Below are 19,572 nucleotides of genomic sequence, written 5' to 3'. Positions count from 1 at the left end.
TAGGGGTACCCTGGGGAGAAAGAGATGACAGTGTTACCTGACATTAAATAACTAATAGGCTTAATTGATGATAGAGGCACATTTCTTATTCCATACACTAAAACAAATTCATACAAGCGCTCCTTCTTCCCTGTGGTGATTGTGTTTGTATAGACCATTGTGGACAACACTTTATAGAACCTTGGTTGTAAGATGTGAGGATTTCTATGATTGTTTATTTTATTTATTATTTTATTTCATTGGTCGACTAGGTAAAGTGGGGTGACGGCCCTTGAATTTTGTTATTGTTGTTAGAGGCCTGAGTTAGGAGCCTAGTGGTACGATATGAGTAATATAGAAGTCAGTTTTATAATTATGTGTATATTCATTTAGTTAAATTTTGATATATTGTCTTCAAGATACCCTGATTACTTTTATTAAAGTTATATTTTAGTTGTTAATTCACCTCTGGCGTCTCTTTGAGGTACTGAAAGAAGTATTGCTAGTACGTTCTGTGTCAAGTATAATCCCAGTAAGAAGTTCACAACAATCACAACATTCCCTAGTGCCATTAGAAAGGAAATGGGTTGCCTGAATCAGCCAGGAAAACCAACGATTTAGCAAAATTGAAGTCATTGATTAACATGTATATGAAATACGTAGGAGATACTTATCTTCTTTTTTTTTAAAGTAATGTCTGTAATCTATAAGACAAGGCAAGATAAGATAAGGCAAGATAAGATAAGGCAAGATAAGATAAGGCAAGATAAGATAAGGCAAGATAAGATAATGTTCGTGATCTTCTTCTAGGGTTTTTCTTTGAGCCTCAAATGAGTGTCACGCGGGCTTTCAGGGGTCATCTGATGCCATTGCTTACCTCTATATCAGCGAGGGCAAAATGTCGTCAGTCTGATGTTATACATATCAATCAATCAATCAAGCAATCAATCAATCAATCAATTATGATTTTAAAAAAGAAGAAAACTTGTTATGAAGCACAAATTATTTATTTCAGACTTTGGAAAAAAGGGTACATTATAATTTATTGAAACATACAATTTTCGTAACATGACTTACTAAAAGAATCGTGCAAGTTGGAATCGAGTAATGTGTGTAATGTGTCAGGATCGATTACTGTGTTGGAATCGAGTCTAGTGTCTGACACTAATCACCAAGACAAGTACTACGTTAAAAAACAAATGAATGAATGTTGACCAGCGCTTTGGGTTTCAGGTTCAGCAATGGCTAGCAATGTCCTCACTTTGAGAAGTGTTGAAATATTGCTGCTGGAGTTGGAGTCCCAAGTGCCTCATCACGTTGTCCATCTCCGGAGTCGAGCGACGCCTCTGAGGCGGTCGTATGGCAACCGTGTCGGTGACTTGGCTGCTATTTCGACATGTGGTGTTGAACGTGGAGTAACGACGCTGTGGTTTCGTGGAGTTGGATTGTAAACTTTTGGTCAGCTGGGTCAGTTTGGGTGCTATGGCCAGTCCCACCAAAGTAGTAAAGTAATAGAAACTGAGCAGCATCTGTTTTCAGAGACACAAGTCAGAAATAATTGATTGTAATGAATGTAAAATAAAAACTCAACTTCGGCATTAAAGGGAAGTGGGGGGGGGGGGTTGACCTTTAAGTTCAAAGAGGGTAAAAAGTAAACTTAATCGATCACCCTAGAAGGTCATTGGTAGATCTATATTCAATACGACCAGGGTAGGCCTTAAGCATGGGTTAAACTAGGCAGTCTGAATCAGATGTCCCTAAGGTCCGAGAACGACCCCTTCCCTTGACCTCTTGACCAAGGAAAAGCTTTAATCCATGGCCAGGATGAGAAATTGGCTCCTCACCAATCTCTCTGTCCGAAGTCCCGCTTTATCCGAAGTGATTATGTATTCACACCAGGTGTGTCGCTGGGCACGGCCCCCTTGAGCCAAGCACGAGTTCCCTCTACCATGCGAGGCCGGAGTCCGAGCCGCGTGGGGGCCCTTCCTATGCCTATAATGTCCCACCGCACCCGTGCGAGAACCATCACAGCTCGAATGGCCCTGTTAGGGAACGAAGCGGTGGGAGTTTGGACGGGTTAGCGGGCCTTTGTTACATCCCTACCACGTGCAATGTACACTCGCTAGATCCTACGTGTGGTAGCCCACTGAGAGCTATGTGTGCTACCGTACGTAGCCTATCCGACTCCCTTGGCGGAAGTTTCCACGGAGGCGCCACGCTGAGGCGACGGTAGCCGGAATTTCCTCTGAACCAGGCAGCCAGCTAGGGCCTCCGATTGATGGGGACCTCACACAGGACTTAGAAATTATTTTTTTTAGACAAAAGAATTGCAAAAGATGGATCAAATCTCAAATATGGCCTCTTTAGATCTACTTGTTTGACTACACACGTAAGACCATTGTTTCTTTTTTCTAGTCACGTGATCATGAATCGTCCATGAAGCCCATTCGTGCTATTGGTGCTATATGAATTTAACTTATTGGTTGATTTAGATATAGAGACAGGAAGATTATTAATTCATTGCGCATTTTTCGGTCTTAATTTTTGTTTTCCTGTTTCATTCGGGCCACCTTAAATTGCTTCGACTAGGGCCTCTTAGGCCGGCCCTGACACAAATCATAGGTGTAAGTTAGGGATGTTTTCTGAATTAGAAGAATTCTAGGAAAATCGTTAGAGCCGTTTTTAAGAAACGCGCCCACACACCTAGGCTATCGAGCCCATGTAATTGCCATAAAAGAAAAAAAAGTAATTGATGGTAGAACAAAACCCAATCTGGGATCAGCAATCAATTATTTATATACAATAGATTTTTAAAAAAAACTTACTTGTAATGAGATTAGTACGGAATTAAACCAGGTGTTGGTGGCGACGTAGGGGTACCCTGGGGAGAAAGAGATGGCAGTGTTACCTTACATTAAATGCCTTATAGGAAACAGTTTGGAGAAAATCTTTTGTTTTTCCTAGCTCACAGATAATATACGCGATTTGCTGATACGGTGAGTATAGAGCACTAGGCTTTGGCCTACAATGATATGAACATGTCTTTTCAGTGGCTAGTGTTTGTTTTCTAAATGTATAGGCCTAATGATGATAAAACTGATTTAAAGAGCATTTTGTTTGGTCATATGTTTAGATATATGTATAATAGTAATAAGATAAGATAAAATAAGACAAGACAGGATAAGATAAGATAATAATAAGATAAGAATAAGAATAAGAATAAGATAAGAATAATATAAGATAAGATAAGATAAGGAAATATAAGATAAGGTAAGATAAGATAAGATAATTTTATTGATCCAAACAAATGGAAATTCAGTTTGACTGTAATTGACCACCTCAGCATTACTACTATGACAATAGAGATGCGAATACGTATAACATTCGTGCGTGTACATTATAGACACACACACACGACCAGCGCTTTGTGAATTAGGTGTTCTATGACACTTTTCGGTGGCATTGAGGTAACCTGACTGAAAGGTGAATAAAGGAATGTTTAAGATCTGCTTGTTCTAACCTCAATGGAGAGAGGCCGACCACCTCGTCCATAACTGATTCAACTGTGGTCAAAAGAGTGCAAACTGTCTTTAATGAATTGTATGTGTTTTGGAAAGGCATATTTCATTAAAAAGTTCTTTAAGAGATTGTAGCAGTGGCGTAGCTACGGTGGGGGGGGGAGGAGGGGGTAGAATTGGAAGATCCCCCCCCAGGCCCCCCACATCCCTAGCTACGCTCCCTGGTTTGTAGCCATGCTAGAGTGCAGTGCACGATTGTGCAAGAAAGAAAAAACATTAGAAACACGTCTGTGTTGTCATGAAGCTCAAGGAAGATAACCCAACCTCGCCATGTTGTCGTCTGCAAGTCATTTTTCATACAAACTTGAAGGAAAGTTGAGTGTTTCTTTTGTTTCTTTTGTGTTTTTTTATATATTTTTTTTACAATATAACGTTAAATGCTTAAGAAAGTATTTACAAACTTTGTATCTCAGAGTGGAGATACACAAAGACAAAGATAACTAGCACAAATTGATACACGGAAACAAAGATAACTAACACAAATTGATACACGGAAACAAAGATAACTAACACAAATTGATACACAGAAACAAAGATAACTAACACAAATTGATACACGGAAACAAAGATAACTAACACAAATTGATACACGGAAACAAAGATAACTAACACAAATTGATACACGGAAACAAAGATAACTAACACAAATTGATACACAAAAACAAAGATAACTAACACTAATTGATACACAAAAAAACAAAGATAACTAACACAAATTGATACACGGAAACAAAGATAACTAACACAAATTGATACACGGAAACAAAGATAACTAACACAAATTGATACACGGAAACAAAGATAACTAACACAAATTGATACACGGAAACAAAGATAACTAACACAAATTGATACACGGAAACAAAGATAACTAACACAAATTGATACACAAAAACAAAGATAACTAACACAAATTGATACACAAAAACAAAGATAACTAACACAAATTGATACACAAAAACAAAGATAACTAACACAAATTGATACACAAAAAAACAAAGATAACTAACACAAATTGATACACGGAAACAAAGATAACTAACACAAATTGATACACGGAAACAAAGATAACTAACACAAATTGATACACAAAAACAAAGATAACTAACACAAATTGATACACAAAAAAACAAAGATAACTAACACAAATTGATACACGGAAACAAAGATAACTAACACAAATTGATACACGGAAACAAAGATAACTAACACAAATTGATACACAAAAACAAAGATAACTAACACAAATTGATACACGGAAACAAAGATAACTAACACAAATTGATACACAAAAACAAAGATAACTAACACAAATTGATACACGGAAACAAAGATAACTAACACAAATTGATACACGGAAACAAAGATAACTAACACAAATTGATACACAAAAACAAAGATAACTAACACAAATTGATACACAAAAAAGCAAAGATAACTAACACAAATTGATACACGGAAACAAAGATAACTAACACAAATTGATACACAAAAACAAAGATAACTAACACAAATTGATACGCGGAAGCAAAGATAACTAACACAATTTGAAAAGATTTTTAAAACATCTCAGAGCTGACTTTAACTCTCTACTACCCTCATTATTCATAAATCATATATGTTCTAATCTCCCGCTTTTATGCACTGCTCGTGTGGTCAATTTTAACAATCTTATATACCAACACACACACCCACACATACGCACACCAAACAACTATACCCATATCTGTCTTTTTACTTAAGTGGTTTGGTTGTTTGAATTATAAAGTCAGTATAAGAGAATGAGAGGGATAGGAAGAGAGTAGAGAGTTAGACAGAGATAAAGAGAGAGAGAAAGCAAGACAAAGAGAAAGAGAGAGAAAGAGAAGATATAGGGAGAAAGTAAAGAGCGAGTGAGAGAGAGAGAGAGAGAGAGAGAAATAGAAAGAGATAATAAGAGAGAGCATGATAAAGAGATAGGGAGAGAAAAAAAGAGAAAGAAACGGCTAGTAGAGAAAGATACAGTATCAGAAAAAAAAGACGTCTTCTCAAAGTAGCTTGTTATTTGTTTGTTTATTTTCCATTAAGCATTGACTGTAGAATGTCTATTCAAGGTGTTCGACCCGACCTTCCAATTAACTAAATCACGCTAAACACCAAAAAAATTGCATTCAGCAAGTTCATGCTATCCCCCCCACCCCACCCCCCCAAAAAAATCGTTCAGCGTTACAGCCACATTGCCAACTGACCAACACATACCTGCAAGAGTGGCCGTAGAAATGGACAGAAGCAGAAAGACGGAATAGAGGACGAACACTTGATGTCTGTCCACACAGCTGTCTCCGCAGGTACCCCCCACGTGATCACCGTCCTGAACACGCCAAGAGGATTCCTGAAAAGTATCAAGATGTATAGACCTTAGATTCTATATTTTATTTTGACGGTAAATCAGTCTTTGAGCAATACAGTGGAATAATTTTAATTGTAATTTGCGAATTTCTCTTTGGACTAAAAGAGGCTGTAAAAAAAGGTGTGTTTGTTAAGAGTGAGCTGTGTGTATTGTGTTTGTGTTGTGTGCTTGGGTCTTCGTCTGTTTTTTGTGTTGCATGTGTTGAGTTTGTGTTATTTGTTGTACGAGCCAACCCGCGGCGTAGCATACGCCCCCCTTTTTTTTTCTGAGCCTCGCTCTCTGTCTCTGCAAAAGTTACGTGTGGTAACTCTAGTGACCTAGTCCAGGGGTCGGCAACCTTTTGAGTCGGAAGAGCCAAAAATTAGAATTTACAAAATTTTAAAGCTTTAAAGAGCCACAACATTTTTTTTTCTTACCAACAACAAATAGCACACACACACTATACTTTTTATTCCTTTATAAATAGTGTTTTTGCAACAAATTAGATTATATATATATATATGGCATTATTAGATAATTATTTCTAAATTTAGTAACAACTAAAGCAGTTAATTATTTACTTATAACACTAACATGTACTTAAATATCAAACAATTTAGCAAACTAAGTCAATGGGAGCTATGGCTTTGGTTTTAGAAAGTTTGGACACATTTCGGTCATAACTTGTTTTTAGTTTCAAACACGACTCTAAATTTTCATTTGTTAATTGGCTTCTTACTTTACTTTTAATTATATTTATGCAAGAGAATGCTTGCTTGCATGAATATGTCGATTGAGAAATAGCCTTCCAAATACCAACTTCTTCACCTGACTGTAGCAATCTGGAAGACTATTCAGCTCCAATTCTTCCAACTTGAAATCAACTCTATAAATTTTTTACTCCACAAAACTTCTCTTTTTATATCGATCAATGACATTTCTAGAAATCCAGTATCATTTCTAAATGGATCAGTGTGGATTTCGTTACTATTTGTGTTGAGATGGTGTACCAGGAATGCCAGAATAGTTTTGTTGGTTATGAACTGCTCAAATCTGTCAAGAAATTCATCTCAGATTTTTTTTTATGCTGAAGTAATTCGTTTTACAAGCTGCACTGATTGTATCGTGAGACTGCTTCAGACATAAAAATGAAGTGACTTACCGCACTGAATATCTTCTGCAAAAGAATGTTTTTCTTCAAAACAAAACAACTCTTCTACCAAAACATTGGCTGGGTTTTTACTTTTTACTTTCCTTGCAGTTTCAGATTCAGCTCATTTCATTTCTTTGTTATATCCAACATAAAGTAGAATGCTTGCAACCATTTGTCGTTCTCTAAGTCAGGGTGATCAATGCCTTTTTTTTTTAATTTAGAAATGTATTTAATTCATTCAAGCACAAAGAGAAACATTTCAATCTATGCAAAGCCCTCGCACTCTATTGGACAGAATGAAATCGGAATACTGAGTCTACATTTCGTTTAAGAATTCATTAAACTGACGATGGTGCTTTTGACAAGATGCTGTTAAAACTGAACGAATGTTTGGACACAACGCGCTTCCTGATGTATTATTCAGTGAAACGTAAGAATGTTATGGTTTATTTCGCTCCAAAGAAGCGTTGTTGCCCCTTTATTTTTCCCTATCATACTTCCGACTCCATCATTTGGTATTGAAAAGATTTTATTTAAATTAACCTTAATGTTTTCGAGGCATTTTTGCACGGCATGCGCTACATCTTCTTCTTTAGTTTGTCATGAGAGCAATCCTAGAAGCTCTTCTCTTGGACCTTTGGGAAGACATATATCTGACAAAATGGGCAACTTATGCCGTGTCTTTTATGTTGTAAGACTCATCTAAAGCAAGTGATCAGACAGAAGAAAGTTGAATTTTCCCACCTGTAAATATGTTACATTTGAAGACAATTGAGCTATTCTATCTTGCACTGTTTTAATGGATAGTGGCAAACCTTTGATTTTTTTTTCAATATATCTGGTTTGTTTTTGAAATCACTAAACAGTTTCTCAGATGCATGTAGGAAGCAGTCTTTGACATACTCATCATCTGTAAATGGTTTGCCTTTTTGTGCAATTTCTAGTGGTACCACAAAGCTCGCCATATTAGCATTACTTGTACATTGCTTCTATCTTCGAGAAGATAATCGCTTCCAACTCATTACTTGAAACAACAAACTTTACGTCTCAGCCAAAGCGAGTGGTGAAGATACCAATTCGTCTTGCGTAGAAAGCAAATTAAAACCTACATAGACACATCTGACGAAGGCCGAGAGCTTCACGGAGACTGACGAAAGTGACGACGCGTGTAAGGGGGGAGGGGTGTGGTGAAAAGAGAGTACAAGTGGCTGAGAGATAGAATCAGTGCTTAATCTTAGTTATAAAAAATAATTTTTCGATAAAATAAATAATATTTGCGTATGGAACTAAAGAGCCGCAGCTTCACATCCAAAGAGCCGCATGTTGCTCGCGAGCCGCAGGTTGCCGACCCCGGACCTAGTCTGACTTTAAGAAATAAAAGAGTTATCTTTCCATGACTTTTTCATTGTTGAACCGCGTCAAATAAGGGCTCTCTATTTCGTATTTGTGTCTACTTTTGTGTGTAGTGTTTATGTAAGTATTTGTTAGTTGTATTTGTGGTGTTGGTGTGTGTGATTACCTGGACTAAGCTGGATGTACAGTAGATACCTGTGAAGAACAATGTGGTGGCTATGAACAGCTGGGTCAATGTCCACAAGTGTAGAGTCTGCTTACACTGCTGCTTAATCACGTGACCTAGGGACATAGAGAACGATCAAACTGAATAGAAATGGTATAGCAATAATTGCAGCCTGGCCGTGCGGTATGCGCGCTAAACTTTCGTCGGTCTTCTCAATGATCCCGGGTTCAAATCCTACCAGCTGCCATCCCCCCTTCGTCCTGCGGGAGGTTTGGACTAGGAAGTAAATTCTCTTCTACTCGGAAAGTGCTATTAGAGCATGGAATGGGTTGCCTGAGCTAGCCAGGAAAACCAGTGACTTGGCGCAGTTTAGGTCATTGGTTAATATGCATGACTAAATGCATGACGAGTAGGACGTAATCATCTTTTTTTTTGAAGTAACGTCCGTATCATATAAGATAAGATAAGTTCATCCGAAAAAAACGTCCGAAACATGTCAAACATCGAAACATGTCAAATAGTTTACAAATCATTTACAAAAAGATTAGGTGGTCTTTAAGCTAGAGATCAAGAGAGCCTCGATTGGTAACTGCCAGGTCATATGCAATGCGAGCAAGATGATCCCGGGTTCGAATCTTGCCCGCCTCTAATCTCCTGCTATCCAGTAGGCATGGGCTAAGACGAAGTAATCTTGACCTCTGAATGATCGCCCGAAACATTCATGTCGAATCTGTTCATTATCACCAGGCACAAAATCTTTTCTTCAGCAATGGAATTAAAAGGACATTCGCACCTTTAAAAAAATTGTCAAGTCAGCAATAAAATAATATTAACAATAAAATGCAATGTCTCTGCTTGGATCAGGCAGAAAGTCACACTTATCTTGTATACCTTTATTTAACTCTTACAACATTTAGATATTGATAAGTTGAAGTGGGGGGGGGGGGTTTCATTGTTGTTAACAAGACATTCTTGATTTAAAAAATTTACAAACCTGTCGTCATGGCAACAAGAACGAAGCTGAAGAACTGAAAAGTGGACATGATGCTGATACTCTGAAACAAAATATAAAAAACAATAAGAAAGTTTTAAGAAGCTATAAACCAGGGGTTCTCAACCTGTGGATCGCGACCCCCTTGAGGGGTCGATTGACGATTTGCCTGGGGTCGCCAAAGACCATCGAAAAAAAATGGATTGTATTTTGTCTGTTCTTTTATTGCTGTGTGTGTGTGTGCCGGGGGTGGGGGGGTGGGGGTCGCGGCAGAGTTGGGGATTGTAAAAAGGGGTCGCTGAGCTTAAAAGGTTGAGAATCGCTGCAGTATAAACAAATAGATTCCTATCGGTAATAAATGACTACATTCGTCGTGCGAAATAAGTGTGATACTAGGGAAGTGTGTCGGTGGTCCGTTCTGTGTGATACTAGGGAAGTGTGTCGGTGGTCCGTTCTGTGTGGTACTAGGGAAGTGTGTCGGTGGTCCGTTCTGTGTGATACTAGGGAAGTGTGTCGGTGGTCCGTTCTGTGTGATACTAGGGAAGTGTGTCGGTGGTCCGTTCTGTGTGATACTAGGGAAGTGTGTCGGTGGTCCGTTCTGTGTGATACTAGGGAAGTGTGTCGGTGGTCCGTTCTGTGTGATACTAGAAAAGTGTGTCGGTGGTCCGTTCTGTGTGATACTAGGGAAGTGTGTCGGTGGTCCGTTCTGTGTGATACTAGAAAAGTGTGTCGGTGGTCCGTTCTGTGTGATACTAGGGAAGTGTGTCGGTGGTCTGTTCTGTTGTTCTGGTATGAAGTAGGACTCTTAGAACTTAAAGACATATTACTCCCTGTGACTTTATAGAAGAACCTCCAAGTCTAACTAGTAACTATTACTATTTGTTGATGCTTATACTAAATAAATACATCGTTTACTGTTGCCGATCTTTCGTTGAATGCCTGCCTTAGAGAGTGACAAGATTTGTTTTTTTAAAGCTTTTATCAGCTCGCTCGATCTGTCTGTCTGTCTGTCCGTCTGGTTCAAAGTTTTAACACGTAATTTCTCCTACACCCATTCTAAAGATGAACTTGAAACTTTGCATAATTATTTTTCGTACCTAACAAAATATGAGTTAATGAAAAAAAAAAAAAAAGAAATTCGTAATTATTTTTTTAAATTGTTAACACTGACACTAACACTCACGGCAATATAAATGTCTGTCTCTGAAATATTTTCTTTAGGCCAAGAGTCCACGACAGAGATGACAATCAAAGCTGCGAACTGGAATATTTCGTCACAAGAAACCCATCATTAGATATCAAAGACATAAATCTGTTATATTTAGTACATAGCATCTATTTAATTTTTGTAAACACATTTACTGATAGGTTTATATGTGGGGGAAAAAAAAAAGGGGGGGGGGCTACTTTTCAAAATGGAATAAAATAACTGTATTTCATCGCCTATATTGATGTAAGTCATTTAGATACACACAGACACAGACACATACAAACACACTCACACACTGACATACACACACACACAAACATACACTAACACACATCCAAACACACGTACACACAGTTCGTTTTTCCCGTACTCTACTTCCGGGACATAAAAAAAAAAGAAAAAGGAAAGTTTCCCCTTTCAGATCTTGTGATCTATGGGGCAGATGATGTTAAGGTCATCTGCTTCTATGGCCAACGGTTAACAAGCAGGGTGTTATGTGGCCAGCACAACGACCAACCGCCTTTACTTTCCCCAACTAAAGTCCGGTACCCATTAGAGTTGTGCGGACTCGGAGGCGCACTAAAAATCCCGAAATTCAAAATCCCAGTTTTCACCGAGATTCGAGCCCAGGACCCCAGGTTCGGAAGCCGAGCGCTTAAGCACTCAGCCACCGCGCCCCCTATTTCCGAAACAGACAAACGCTAAAGATGACTGCAAATTTTTTAGGTTTTAAATGTTCAAAATATAAGAACTGGAGATACTTAGACTGTATTTACGCTGGTCAACGTTGTGGCTACCTGTAGTCCGGCTGTTACTATAGCAATGTAACGGTAGAGTTTTCTTCTTTTCTCCGGCCAGCAGTGTCGACCCCACCAGCTGGACACTATACGTGAGTTGACCTCAACCACTGGATCTTCCTGCAAATAGGGGAACATTTGGAAATTTGTAAACTTCAACATGACCAACATGACTGACAGACAGACAGACAGACAGACAGATAGATAGATACAGAACGAGATAGAGAGAAATAGATAGATAGATAGATAGATAGATAGATAGATAGATAGATAGAAAGATAGATAGATAGATAGATAGATAGATAGATAGATAGATAGATAGATAGATAGATAGATAGATAGACAGACAGACAGATAGACAGACAGATAGATAGATAGATAGATAGATAGATAGATAGATAGATAGATAGATAGATAGATAGATAGATAGATAGATAGATAGATAGATAGACAGATAGACAGACAGACAGACAGACAGATAGATAGATAGATAGATAGATAGATAGATAGATAGATAGATAGATAGATAAATAGATAGATAGATAGATAGATAGATAGATAGATAGATAGATAGATAGATAGATAGATAGATAGATAGATAGATCAGACAGACAGACAGACAGATAGATAGATAGATAGATAGATAGATAGATAGATAGATAGATAGATAGACAGACAGACAGACAGACAGACAGACAGACAGATAGATAGATAGATAGATAGATAGATAGATAGATAGATAGATAGATAGATAGATAGATAGATAGATAGATAGATAGACAGACAGACAGACAGACAGACAGACAGATAGATAGATAGATAGATAGATAGATAGATAGATAGATAGATAGATAGATAGATAGATAGATAGATAGATAAATAGATAGATAGATAGATAGATAGATAGATAGATAGATAGATAGATAGATAGATCAGACAGACAGACAGACAGATAGATAGATAGATAGATAGATAGATAGATAGATAGATAGATAGATAGATAGATAGATAGATAGATAGATCAGACAGACAGACAGACAGATAGATAGATAGATAGATAGATAGATAGATAGATAGATAGATAGATAGATAGATAGATAGACAGACAGACAGACAGACAGACAGACAGATAGATAGATAGATAGATAGATAGATAGATAGATAGATAGATAGATAGATAGATAGACAGACAGACAGACAGACAGACAGACAGACAGACAGACAGACAGACAGACAGACAGACAGATAGATAGATAGATAGATAGATAGATAGATAGATAGATAGATAGATAGATATGCATGAAAGTGCTACCTCAAAGATGACGATATATTTATCAAGCACGTGCCTCGTATCCTCCAAGACCTTCAAAATCTCAGAAATCTGGCACTCCGTCAAGAGACTACTCTCTGGCCTGGATCAAAAAGTGGGCGGCGTTAATGAAAATTTAACACAGGCATGATCTACTTAATTACAAATATATTACTAAAGATACTTAAAGATGTTACCTACAATGTATTGGTTACTACCTACTTCTTTGTGCTTTCCTGATTGCTGATGTGGTTGTTCTTACTTTCAAGTTTGTCTTCCATCTGGTACATACTGGTCTACCTATTGGATTGTCTACAAGAAATGATAATGTCAGTCTACTGGTAGTTCTCCAAAACAATACAATGTTCAGACTATTTGATGCCTTATAACAGTGATGCTCATCCTAATTCAACCTGCGGGCCATTTTAACTTTTGACACGCGTGTCGCGGGCCACATCAACAAAAATGTAAAAAAAAATGAAATCAAAATTCACCTAAAACTATATGAAACTATTGGATCTAGTGCTTACATTAATTAATGAGATATTTAAAGTCTATCATTTTTACACGCCTAACAATGGCTTCATTTCTCTACTTAAAATGTGAGCGACATTTTAAAGTAAAAAAAAAAGTTAAGTTTCTCCCTTTCCGACCTTGCGATCCAAGGGGCAGATGATGATGAGGTCATTTGCTTATATGGCCAACGGTTAACGAACTGGGTATCATGTGGCCAGCACAACGACCAACCGCCTATACTTTTGCCAACAAAAGTCAGGTACCCATTAGAGTTGAGTGGACTCAGGGGCGCCCTAAATATCTAAATATTCCGAAATTCAAAATCCCAGTCTTCACTGATATTCGAACCCAGGACCCAAGGTTTGGAAGCCAAGCGCTTAACCACTAAGCCACCGAGCCCCTTAATTAGTTAATTAATTATTGGTAATTAATTATTTTGTTTTCTATTGAACGACATTGTAACAACCTTTATCACCAACTTATTTTCTTGTCTCTTTTTTGGTAAATATTCCCATCGACCCCGCAATCTCTAGGCGTAGTTTGACCAATCATTTATACGCGGCTCAAACCAAGAAGGCCTTCATATTTGTTTTATAATGCCACTGTATATGTTCTTGTTTTTGAAACAGCCAGACTTTCTTTACAAAACAAATATGCTGGCTAATTATCATGTTCCACAAAAAAAGATCCAGTCATTTTTTCTGGTAGATTCTACATTCAGAGTTCCATTCATAAACTCATAAATGCTCACTCGTTAAAGGTCAAGTACCAATCCATCAGAGAAAAAGTGAGGGCCCTAACGAAGGAAAAGATACATTTTCAACTTTTTTTTAAGGGAGAGGATTTTCTACTTTTTGAGCAGATGTTTCGACGGGCCGGATGGAACCACGTCGCGGGCCGTTTCTGGCCCGCGGGCCGTACTTTGGGCATCACTGCCTTATAATAAAACATTAAGATACACTGTAGCCAATTAGTCTGAACTGTCAAACTAAATATTTAAGGTACCGGTATACCGAGTAGCTATTTTAGGAAGGTTCCAGTGCCGGAAGTGGCAATGTATATACGAACTCTACTATACATAAAACTACCTACTACCTATAAAATGCTTCCAATGGCATGCTTCTCAGAGAGAGCTTCTGACAACCAGTCCAACTTTCGAGTAAGGCTAAGATATTGGGTCGCGGGAACTGTTATCCCTAACAAGAGAAAGGGGGCAAAGTAACTGGCGCCTCAACCAGTAGGCTTCGGGCTAAAGGGGCTAGTTAGCCTTGGATGACTATCCACCAAGGAGAATAAAAACTCTGAATTCAAAACTCTGTGGCGTTGCAGTTTATACCTAAATTTGGGAAAGGGAGTCAACCCTGAGAGGAAAAGAGCAGCCGACAGCTTGCTGCACACAGTGATACTTATTGGTAGAGCCTGCGACGCCGCTGTTCCCATGCTGTTTCTTTGGATAGATCTGCTGTTTGGAGAGAGGGGAACTGTTGTGTGGGCAACATCGCTCCAGGATAAGCTTATTTCCGGGCGTTCATTTTGTAATTCTTGGTCACTGGTACTTATGCAGGTGGTACTGGGTCATAGAGGAGTTAAAGATGGCATGTATTATAATAGGTTGGGATCTCAAAAAATTAAAAGTACACTATCCATTTTATAAATTGAAAAAAAAATATAATATTTTAACGGATTGCGGTAAAAGTTCAAAATTAGTTGTTAAATTATCGAAGACTATTTAATGTTTCAAAAAAATAATTTTTTCGTAAAAAAAAAGACTAGTTTTTCTAAGAAAAATGTACCACAAGGTAAAGGTGCTTAACAAAGAGCACTACGTCCTTATTTGATATATATGAGTTGTTTCCCTTCAAATCCTCATCGTATGATGGTACTAAAATTTATTATTATTATTTTTTTTTTAATCAAACTATATTTCTATTTTATACATAATCGATTGTAAAAGTGTTAAATATTACCTTAGAACTATTGAAATAATTGATTGCGAGTAATTTCGGTCTAGAAGATATAAGAGAGGCTAAGTGCGCTTGAACTTGGCTTGTCTTGGCTACCTAGAAGGGGGCTCGAGGTTCGACACCCGACTCGGGCAGAGTTGTGTTTACTGAGCGCCTAAAGGCAGCACGGAAAAACCTTCTCCTAGATACCCCCTCCCCCCCCCCCACCCACACTGGTCCACAAATGAGATTAGACCAAAAGCGCTCTGAGCATGCTATAGGCATGAAAGTAGCGCTATTTAAAAGCTATAATAATAATACTAAAACTAAAATGAACTAAATGTTTGTAAAAATTTTTTTTACTTATTTCGGATGTTCCTTCAGAGTTGAAGATAATTACTTCCTAGTCCAAACCTCCCGCAGGACGACGGGGGATGGGAGCGGGCAGGGTTTGAACCCGGGACCATCGATAAGTCCGAACGACAGTCCAGCGCGCAAACCGCACGACCAGGCAGCCATCCAAATAGACTTTGTAATAACGTTTTCAGGTGATAAACAGAAAATGCATGTCTTTGCATTAACAATTACATAGACATTTTTAGGCACAAAGGAACAATATAAACTAAATCATACCCCTGATTGATGTGCTACAGGCCTAATATTTCACAGGCTAAAACTCAATTCGATTCAGATTTCAATTACTCAACTTCTGTATTTAAAATACCACTGCTTATTTCCCTTTGACAGTGTATTCCGGACAATGAAGACTCCGAGCAAGAATTACCCGACAAAATTTAAAATGTTTCCCCTTAGAGTAGTTTCCTTTAAAAAAATACTTTAAAAAATACTTTAAGAAAAAAAACAATATACTATAGTAATTGTAATTGTAATTGTATCAATTAGTTTGGATCAGTCATGTCATTATATCTAGGCTAGACCTAGACTTAATCAATCACAAAGAAAAATGTGTACAAATACTCCTTCTTCCCTAGTGCTATTAGAGGATGGAATGGGTTGCCTGAGCCAGCCAGGAAAACCAATGACTTGGTAGAAGTTATAAGTTAACATGCACGATTCGATAGACCTAGGAACACGCGTAAGACGTAATCATCTTCTTTTTTGAAGTAACGTCTGTATTTTATAAGATAAGATAAATCTGTGCGATTAGAAATACTTTTTACCAATTGTTTTTGTTTACCTTTTAGCTCGCTCAATGCGCTATGATCCTGTCACGTGTCTGGACCAGTTGGGAAAGGGGGAGGGAAGAGGATGGTATGTTGGTGAATGTTTACATGATCGCTTTTTGTTTAAATTGCATTAAAAAAAAAATCACTCCGGGCTCGAGTCCTCAAGGGGACTAATTCAACATTTACCACTCATCTGTCAAGTATAATTTATTTCCCTTGCTCAAGATACCAAACAAAATAATTAACAATAGTTAATTAACTAATTGTTGTTGTTTTTTTTTTATTTGTGTTGTCAGGTAAAAGAAATAATTTTGTAAAAATTTCAGCTTGATCCTAGATTTGGTGTCGGAGAAATAACGTGTACAAACTTTTGGCCCGACAGACAGACACACTGACAGACAGACAGAGTTGATATAAGCTTTTTTAAAATCACCCAAACAAATACACTCTCTTTTTTTTATTGATGTAATTACAATGTGTAGTTTTGTAGTTTTACAGAGGAAGTTTGCCCTCAGTTTGATGCACCCCAACACTTGATGCCCCATGAGGTCCTCACCACCCGCACATTGCTAGCTACGCCACTGATCTGTTTATATCGACAAAGCTAATAAGGGTGCCATGTGGCCAGCACAATGAAACATGTACTTTTACTTGCGCAAACAAAGGGTAGGTACGTTTTTCTATCAAATAACCAAACAAAGGGTAGGTACGTTTGTCTATCAAATAACCTTACAAAGGGTAGGTACGTTTGTCTATCAAGTAACCAATAAAGTTAGTTAGTCATAAGGCTTTCACAAATTGACGAAGTTTCGCCCATTCTTCAACAGGATTCGAATCTGAGATCTCTCGGTTGGGAAGAGAGCGCTTCATCACTCTGCCACCACGCGGACCAAAAAAAAAATTGGAATGTTTCAAAAATTAGCGTGTCATCCCAAGCGCATACGAGGAGATAATCATCAGGCAATGAACAACTAAATAAGTTATTTCTCTGCCAGCCAATACAAGCTGTAATGCCTCAATAGTAAGACGCGTAGAAGTTGGGTTTAACTGGGTATTTCCTTAGTGACGAAGACAGTACATTAAAAAGTTAGAACGGAAATAGGTCAGACGGAATAACGGACAAATTACGAAGCAGACGACTGGAAGGGAATTTTGACGACCTGGACTGTACCCTTCTTTATATCATGAAGTGTTGTGTTTCAAAGTCTGTATTATCTTATTCTATTCAATATGTCTCACCGTGGAACATGTCCTCCTTGATTGCCCCAGATACCAGGATATTAGGTGAAAATTTTTTAGAGCGCACAACTTAAAAACACTGTTCGATAGTGTCGACCCTGGGAAGGTACTGGGCTTTGTCCGAGAGGTGGGGTTGTCTACGAAGATTTGTTTTGTGAAATTGTGATCATATAATATTTACAAAAGATTTTTACTAAATTATTAAATTTTCACTACCTTTATTATTTTAACTGTGAATAGACTTTGTTTTTTAAAAACTTAACTAAATAAAACTTAACTCTTGTGATATGAAGGGAGAGTAATCTTTTAGGGATTACGGGCACGACATGGCCTAAAGTGTGCAGAGGTGCCCAAAACTTAAGACTCAAACTATTTGTCCTGTTGGTGAGTTGTATTTAAGAACTCGCTATTGTAATTAACACCATCAATATTAACGGATTGTTCAACATCTCTACTCAACTAGATCAGGACTCTACCAACCACCAATACAAGTCAATACTTATCCACTATACAAGTCTATTGGTATCCACAACAGTTTTATCGGAGGAGATGTGAATTAAACGCTTTGAATGGAATGAAAACACAGCACAAGGATACTCTGATACAATATTTGAAACCGGAATTAGTATATATTGCAATGTCTTAGCATTTACCTGTTAGGAGGTTCTCCAGCGCTGACCACACACAGATATAATGACCGGCGTTTTGAAGACGGCCACTCGGTCACTCTAGGAAACAAAACTGTTCTGTTGCCTAATGTGATAATACCGTGAGGGTAAAAAAAAATTCAAAACTCTGACCTCCTCCCCTCCCCCCCCTCCTCCAGACACAAACACCAGGAGTTGACCAGTGAGGATGAAAAGCTTTTCATGTCCAGTAATTGAGGGAAGCCACCAAGTCTGTTAACCGTAATGTCTGTTGGTACAAGGCTTAGTTTTAGTGTGACCAATGACGCAACTACAAACTTGACTGGTTTTATTTGGGAAAAGGCGGGGGGGGGGGGGGGGGGGGAGAGAAGCGTGGACTTCATAGTGAGGACATTTTTAAGATATTTGGAGCACAAGCCAATCGGGCGGTGATCAATCAATACTACACGTAATCGATTTCTTAGCAATATCGATGTTTGTTGTTATCTTCAAGTGATCGGGTTTGCGATTGTTTTCTGTATTTTCGGCACATCGTCACGATGCAGAGATTGCCGAGCTAAAAGACATAAAAGTCTCGTTAGATTTCTTATGCTAAAAATGTAAACCATTCGTAAAACAACTTTGTATTGCATTAGTAGTGTACTACTCGTACTTACTGCTCATGCCACCACATCCCTTATGCAATTTAGAATAATAATGGGCATAAATGATATAATGAGCCCCCAGGACACAAGACTATAGAGAAAGACCAAAATGACCAAGGCGATGCTAGGTGAAGTCGAGAGGACAGGAGAACGCTGGGAAGCCATTAAAAAACTAACGAGGGTCCTTGGAGAGTGGCGTGCCCTTACTGTGGCCCTATGTTCCACAAGAAATTCAAAGGAAAGATGATGATGATGATGTCATATTGTCAAGACTACATGACAAATAACCATGTACTTCTGGAGGCTGGTGTTGACAGTATAGAGCAGCGGTTCTCAACCTTTTAAGCTCGGCGACCCCTTTTTACAATCCCCCACTCTGCCGCGACCCGTCCCCCTACACTAATACAGAATTGTAGGGTAGACAATAACAATCCATATTTTCTATGGTCTTAGGCGACCCCTGACAAATGGTCAATCGACCCCCTAAGGGGT

General features: G+C 38.1%; 1 protein-coding gene across 1 annotated transcript; it reads right to left on the bottom strand.

Annotated features, from left to right (window-relative positions):
* Positions 1-998: 998 nt before the first annotated feature.
* LOC106075708 (uncharacterized) lies at positions 999-18,555 on the bottom strand. Its single transcript, XM_056009170.1, has 10 exons — positions 18,443-18,555; positions 13,127-13,216; positions 12,908-13,007; positions 11,596-11,715; positions 10,772-10,849; positions 9,592-9,652; positions 8,598-8,713; positions 5,796-5,928; positions 2,805-2,860; positions 999-1,508 (listed from the first exon to the last, which is right to left on the bottom strand). The coding sequence occupies exons 2-10, from the start codon at positions 13,192-13,194 to the stop codon at positions 1,215-1,217; spliced, it is 1,026 nt and encodes a 341-aa protein (XP_055865145.1). The 5' UTR covers positions 13,195-13,216; positions 18,443-18,555; the 3' UTR covers positions 999-1,214.
* Between the last annotated feature and the right edge of the window lie 1,017 nt (positions 18,556-19,572).

The sequence above is a fragment of the Biomphalaria glabrata genome, chromosome 13, assembly GCF_947242115.1.
Source record: "Biomphalaria glabrata chromosome 13, xgBioGlab47.1, whole genome shotgun sequence".
Classification (NCBI taxonomy): domain Eukaryota; kingdom Metazoa; phylum Mollusca; class Gastropoda; family Planorbidae; genus Biomphalaria; species Biomphalaria glabrata.
Note: the sequence above shows the minus strand (reverse complement) of the source record. Positions and strands in the feature narration are given on the sequence as shown.

What these genes read in the sequence shown, in the direction of transcription:
- LOC106075708 (XM_056009170.1), bottom strand. Translation starts at nt 13,194, where the DNA reads ATGTACCAGATGGAAGACAAACTTGAAAGTAAGAACAACCACATCAGC. An exon ending in TAGTAACAGCCGGACTACAG is followed by an intron (nt 10,850 to 11,595) that starts GTAGCCACAACG and finishes GAAATATTCCAG; the next exon opens with TTCGCAGCTTTGATTGTCAT. An exon ending in CCGTACTAATCTCATTACAA is followed by an intron (nt 1,509 to 2,804) that starts GTAAGTTTTTTT and finishes CTCTGAAAACAG; the next exon opens with ATGCTGCTCAGTTTCTATTA.